This window comes from Paramisgurnus dabryanus, chromosome 11 (genome assembly GCF_030506205.2).
Source record: "Paramisgurnus dabryanus chromosome 11, PD_genome_1.1, whole genome shotgun sequence".
Taxonomy (NCBI): Eukaryota; Metazoa; Chordata; class Actinopteri; order Cypriniformes; family Cobitidae; genus Paramisgurnus; species Paramisgurnus dabryanus.
Window position 1 is genome coordinate 14692845 of NC_133347.1, and position 7297 is coordinate 14700141.

Here is a 7297-nt window from a genome sequence, read left to right on the forward strand (position 1 = left end):
AATTATAGCACTTAAACATGGAAAAGTCAGATTTTCATGATATGTCCCCTTTAAGATTCAAAGAGAGGTATACCTGAATACTGCTATAATACTGAATCATATAGCACTATCAGGTTTGATCATTTTGAACCCTAAAAACTTTCACATAGTTCAGGTTTTAATCACAAATGACTGCATTGAGCATAGAACGCTTAACGTAACAGCGTGAGGTGAAGCCATCGCAGAGTTGGAGCGGCCATCTTGGTAAGCCCAACCGGCAGAGGGCGTCATTGACTTACATTCAAAATCATGATCTAAATTCACCCGGTTTACAGCGTATTAGTCACAAAAGATTATCTTTTAGGATATGTGTTAGTAAATTAATTGTTAAAGGGATAGTTCGGCCAAAAATGATATTAAACCCATGATTTACTCACCCCCAAGCTGTCCAAGTTGCATATGTCCATCGTTTTTCAGACAAACACATTTTCGGATATTTTAGAAAATGTTTTAGATCTTTCAGTTGATTAAATGTAATGTTACGGGGTCCACCCATAGTCCACGACCTTCAAGTCCAAAAAAAGTGCGTCCATCCTTCACAAATTAAATCCAAACGGCTCCAGGATGATAAATAAAGGTCTTCTGAGGGTAATCCGTGCGGTGTTGTTGTAGAAATATCCATATTTAAAACTTTTTTAACGAAAATAAATACCTTCCGGTAGTGCCGCCATCTTAGACTCCTCTGTATTCAGGAGAGAGTATTAGCTTAGTTTACGCACTTTTCTTAGTGACGTATGACAAATTCGGAGGGCGGGGGCACAGAGCAGCAGCAGAGTAGCCTCCGTAGGCTGCGTAAGCTCTCATCCTGAATGCGGACGCGACTAAGATGGCGGCGCTACCGGAAGGTATTTATTTTCGTTAATAAAGTTTTAAATATGGATATTTCTACAACAACACTGCGCGGATTACCCTCAGAAGACCTTTGTTTATCATCCTGGAGCCGTTTGGATTTAATTTGTGAAGGATGGACGCACAGACAACATCCGAAAATGTGTTTGTCTGAAAAACGATGGACATATGCAACTCGGACAGCTTGGGGGTGAGTAAATCATGGGTTTAATATCATTTTTGGCCGAACTATCCATTTAATTTTGGTGTTATTTGCAATGTTTATGTTTTAATCAGACAGGATAAGGGATTTATAAAAAACCGTTAAGGTGAGTGTGTCTGCTGCATTCTGTTAATGACACGGGTATAAAAAGTTTTTTGACAGTACGCTACATGATCAGCGTTATTTCTCTGAATAAGTTTAGGTAACTTGTAAAGATAACATAATTACAAAACCAGCAAATTATTGCATGCATATCCGGTACAAAGCATGATTATTTATTTAGATTTCAGAATGAGCATGTTGTTATTAATACTAAATATGCTGCGGTCTGTCTGCTGATCTGATACTGTTATAAAGATGAATGTTTAATAACTGATTAAAAAACAGAATGTACAATGTCAGTAAATAATATGTACATGGTAAAGACATTTGCGTTATAATAATGTACAGGGATACTTCAGATATAAATACGGAGACTAGTAAAGTTTAAGTATTACGTCCATTGATTTAATAGAATGTTTGGGCATACCAACATGGCGGCGCGGTGGCTTCACAATTGTGATGTCATGCGCAATCCAGTCATTTAAATAGATCAGTGGTTTTAATACATCACTAAATATCTTAAATAATAAACAGAAAGTTCGTTTTGGCTATTTCTTGTCACCACATAAAAAGATTAACAGGAATATTTAGTGAACATTTGCTTCATTTCCTCTCACAGGTCCATTCGTTCTGTGACATACATTCAATCCCTCACATACTGTATACACACACATACTGTACACACACACACAGTTTTGCTAACAGGCAAAAAAAAACTCACTTCGACTGTGAGTAAAATCCAGTTTCAGCTGCCAGCAGTATATGTACTTTTGTACCTCCTGATTCCTGTCACTGTTTATGACATCCTCATCCCGTAGTTGTGCACAAAGGTTCAGAATACAAGCAGAATAGCTGAGAACCTGAGAGTGTGCTGTGATACTGTATACATTCAGATTGGACTAGTTACTGGTGATAAGATCTCTCCATATTAATTGTCATGTTTTAATATCATATTGCACAATTTTGAATACCTAAATTGTGAAAAGAATAACAGTGCTGTCTAAATCATAAAAAAAAATCACTGAGATGTTCTTTTACGAACATCCTGAAATGTTCTTCAAGGCGGCTTCATAAAGCTCGATTTTCTGTAGGTTCCTTTCTCTTAAGTGATCCAACTCACTTGTCTGGCCATTTGTGGTCTTTGTAAAACAATGCTGTGTCTTTACATTTTAACCCCAGGGTTTATGGTGTCATCTCTGATTTACATTCAATACAAACACACCACGACTGAACCCATAAGGCCTCCTCAGAGCATGCTGTGATGTTGGTCAGACGTTATGTTCCAAATTAAGTTCAGGAGGAGCAGCGACCCCGATGTAGTGGTTGTTATCCAGTCTCTCGCTGTGATAGGTCTCAGGGGGCGGGGCATCCTTGCAACAGAAGTACTGCTTCCAGATCCTATGGAACGCGGTACGAAACCTCTTGATACGGAAAGCGTAAACGATGGGGTTGACGGCGGAGTTGCCGTGCGTGAGCAGAATGGCGATGTAAAGGAGGAACTTGGGGTTTTCGCATTTCGGACAGAAGAGCGTGATGCAGTTCAGGATGTGCAGGGGAAGCCAGCTGATGGCGAATAGAAAAAGCACTAACGCCAGAGATTTTGCTAGCTTCAGTTCTTTGTCGTAATACTTGTTCGGTTCTGCGTGGCTGCTCACCTTCTTATTCAACTGCTTGTGGATCATGTAGAAGATCTCGGAGTAAATGATGACCATAAAGAGCAGAGGGGGCAGCACCCAGCCAAAAAAGTTGAAGTAGACCATGTATTCCATACTGATGATGTTCTCAAATTTGCAGGTCACAATGAGGTCAGGGCTGATTGAGCCGTTTTTATGTCGCAGGTTACTTAAATTGTTCCAGCCCAGCATGGGAGTCAAGCCGACTATGAAGGCCACCATCCAGCACACAAATACTGCTATTCTGGCTCGTTTTGGAGTTACCACACGCTTATAACTGAAAGACAAAATTTAATGCGCATTATGAATTATTGCATTGCATCAGTAACATAACATTTTCATTTTAAAAGAAGAACAACGTTAACCTTCACAATATCCATTTTAGATTCTGCTGTTACCACTATAAAACAAACAATTCATTAATGCGATCCCTTTGCAACGCTGTTGATGTGTAAGGTCATGTTTAAACATCCCCATGTTTCTTTATCTGCTGTCTAACCGGCATCAGCGTCAAACTGTGATGAAGCACCATCACCATCGAGATTGCTTCAGTCAATCTCTGTTCCCACTAAACAGTGCTTCTCTGAAACGCCTTTCATCCTACAATCTAGCACACTCTCAAAATTCCCTGTGTTTTGTGTGGCTTATTTCAGAACAAAGGTACCTGTCATTTAATGACAGACTTTCAAGTTTCACACTAAGGTACATTGGGTATTTGTTCAAATTAACCACAGCTTGACGATTTTATTGCTGTATTATATTACATAGCCTACAGCATATTTTGAATAAAATTTTTATGAAATGTGCCACATTATTGCTTTTAAAAACAACCCTAAGGAAAATATGTTGGGGTTGCAAATAAGTTAGCAGTTTTCTGCTACAGTGTGGAAAACTAAACTACAATAGCACAAAAATAGATGCTGTGAGTGGAAAGCTGTTATGCATGAGGGACCATATTGGTGATTCTCACGAAATTAGACTTTTGAAACATTTTGATAAAAAAAGTAAGAGTATCAAAATAAGAAGCATACAGTTACAAACATCTATTCCTGTACTATTTTGCACATGATTTAAAATGACATCATACAAACCAATTTAGTTTTTTTTCACATTTTAGGGGGAAATTTTCATTACCGCAACGTGTCCTTGACTGGATTTGGGTTATTTGACATGGAAATGTTTATAATAAAAAATCTAAAAAAGAAAAAGCTTCAGTGCATGTTATACTATAAACATTTACAGTAAAGAAACATGTGGTATTTGGTGATCATTGGTAAATGTAGAGATAATAATAAGGAATATAAATGTGTCCAAGACCAATTTTCTCATCCTCCGCAACAATTTTCAATCATTGTTTAAGCCCTCAAGGAACTAACATTTAAAAAAAAAAATGTTGGAAGGGACATAATTGACTGTGACACTCAAGATGGCTACCAAGTAAGCAGTTCTTATTTTTTCTCTCCAGATACAAGTTGAAATTTTGTTTGTCATAGCACCAAGACAACTTTTTAGTTCTCATTACTGAAACATGAGTTTGTAAATGCAAATATTTAATGTAATATCATGTTACGGCAATGATAAATTTTGATAATGATAATCTGAAAAATGTAAATAATTCTATAGGAAATATTTTTTAAATCCTCTAAAAATAATGGTTATAGTAAGTTCAGACCTTAATCTTATATGTGCAAAAATGGCTTCAAGGGCTTTTTAAAAATTCTAATGCTGGACACCTTCTCAAAAATTTAGTATAAACTCTTTGGGAATTTACATTTTAAATTGGGATTTATTTTTGTCCGTGCATTACAACATACAGTACTGTAGTAGCAAGTTAATTCTGACCACGTTTACTTAGGTTTAACCTATTCGGTTCAATGGCCTGCTGTATTATTGCAGTGTCTCATCCATTGTGCCAAGTGACAGCACCTATACAGACTCACTCTCAACTTCTCTATCACTATCTACAGCAACTTAACAGGATTGTGCCGAATCTCCTCCCCTCCCATTGAAAATAATGTGTGTCTTAGTGAGTCACTTTTTTCTCAGTGCTATATTTTCCTTTCACTTTTGCTGTTATCTGTCAGCTTATGAAAAACGTCTCTTCATAAGTGGACTAAAAGTGTTGGGATGGTCAGGATGGATTTTATGTTACTGCTGCGTACACTACAGGTCACATTATTCAGGCTGGTCAGATCACGAAATAAAGCACAACCCTAAGAAATACTTTACATCTGGGATTTGAACAGGGGACACCATGCACTTAATGCACTATAGAGAACGATCCCAGGAAAGGCTATGTTTTAAAAAGCATCTTTAAAAATTAATCAACCTTACACATACTTCTTTGGGACAGTGATTAACCCTTTAAAGACTGTGTCTGTAAATATGATGCAGAACATTGTGTTGCACAGTTGTGACCCAAACATCAAAAACAAAGTGGACCTGTGCATGCCCTTGAATCAGGTGGCTGTTTTTAGCCTAAGCAACTGCATTATGATAAACTGATTTATGTAATGCTCTAAATATGACGTATGGAAACAAATGAGTCATATATGTCATAAGGTCATGTGCATGTGGCTACCTCCATATGGCTGTCCCCCTATTCCAGCATTCTTAGTAATATAAATAAATAAATAAATAAATAAATAAATAAATAAATAAATAAATATATATATATATATATATATATATATATATATATATATATATATATATATACTGTATATATTAAAATTTTTAAATAACATTCAAATGTGATTCAGTAGAGCTCACATTTTGCTATATTGAGGGTGTAAATAAAATATGTAAAGACACCCTTAGTGAATAAACCAGATTAAAGCATTCATTTTTATCCAAAGTGTCTTATAATCCATTCAATATATACATTGTTTCATCATTATTTGTGTTCCCTGGGAATCAAACCCTTGACCTTTGCGTTGCTAACACAATACTATTTGAGATATAGGAACATAGAGGCTATATTGTCTATGACACTATAATGTAAAATATGCTGTGCAGTATGGATTTAATAATTATTCCAGCACTTATGAATAAGGCAATGATGACTTTACCTGGTTGGGATCTTGACTCTAAGGTATCGATCAATGGCAATAGCAAGCAAGGCAAGGATTGAACTTTGGGTCAGAACCAGCACTGTGCAAGCCACCAGCAAACAACTGTAGAAGTGAGTTTGAAGTCCGATGCTTATAGTTATCGCCAAGGGTATGACCAACGCTCCTACTGCGATGTCGGCGAGTGCCAGAGAAACAATGAAGCAAAACGTCGTGTCCCTCAGAGATCTGTTAATTTTTACCGCCCAGACCACCATCACGTTCCCTAATACAGAAGATACGGCGATCACCACCTCCATGCCCATGTAGAGGGCTTGTGCCGCGGAGAAGTCCTCGGGCATTCTTCCACGCGACGAAAATCGATGCGATGAAGAATAACCACGCGACAATAGCTTTTCAAGTGAAAGTGATGTGAAAATGAATTAACTGTAGTCCAGAGAAAGTGGTTGTATCCAATCCATGCCTATTTACAAATAGAAACGGAGTAATTCTAAAAGTAATTTATATAAAAATCTTTTAACGTCCAGTTTTAAGCGGGTTCCTCTTGCCTTGTCCAGTACCTCTTCATTGAATCCACCTGCGCGAGACAGGCGCGCGCCACTTATTAATTCAATAATAAAAAAATATATTCGTCACCTGCAACTCTCAAGCAGTTCTCTGGATGTCCACATAGTGTGGAAATAAATAAAGGAGCGCGTCATATTTGTTGATAGAAATGAGGCTGTCCAGAGCGCAGAAAGCTATGCGGTGCCCCAGAACAGCCGTCGATGGGTAGAGCCCTTTGTCTCACCCATTGTCATCCACTTTCCAACTGAATGCACTTATTCCAAAATACGTATATGCTACTTCGTTTAAAAATCACTGGCGCCGAATGTCAAACCCAGAGGTCGTTGCGTGTCCCCGTGATTAGAGACAAAAAGGCGACTTTAGCATCCCGAGCGCGCGCTGTCTATTTGGCTCTCCTTGAGAATTGAGAACGGACGCTTTTCTACTTTTTTTGTCAGGCAGTCCGTACTCGTTTGCCTGATACGTGTACTATGAACAGTATGGTATGTCTGGTAAGTGAGGCGGACGGTGCCCTCGTTTAGTGTAATATTAGTGCGCACTGTATATAATGAGACACCACTGCACCCACGAGAGTGGAGGGGAGCAGATGATGACTGTCAGATGAGCAGTGAATAATTAAACACGGCCTATGACATATATGAAATATACTGTGACATATTGTGAGTATATTTCACAAAGATACAGCTTTGATAATGTACATCAAATTATATGCCAGATGTGACCATGCCTGTGAAAACCAGGCTTAAATTTCGTAATCGTATTATTTCATTTGGAGCATCAAAGTTTGATTTCAA

The 7297-nt window shown here is 37.8% G+C and overlaps 1 protein-coding gene across 1 annotated transcript; it reads right to left on the reverse strand.

Moving 5' to 3' along the window:
• Window positions 1-1010: 1010 nt before the first annotated feature.
• On the reverse strand, window positions 1011-7020 carry adora1b (adenosine A1 receptor b). The gene is made up of 2 exons (XM_065246995.1): window positions 5937-7020; window positions 1011-3142 (listed from the first exon to the last, which is right to left on the reverse strand). Exons 1-2 carry the CDS (start codon window positions 6275-6277, stop codon window positions 2461-2463), a joined length of 1023 nt encoding a protein of 340 aa, XP_065103067.1. The 5' UTR covers window positions 6278-7020; the 3' UTR covers window positions 1011-2460.
• Window positions 7021-7297: the final 277 nt, after the last annotated feature.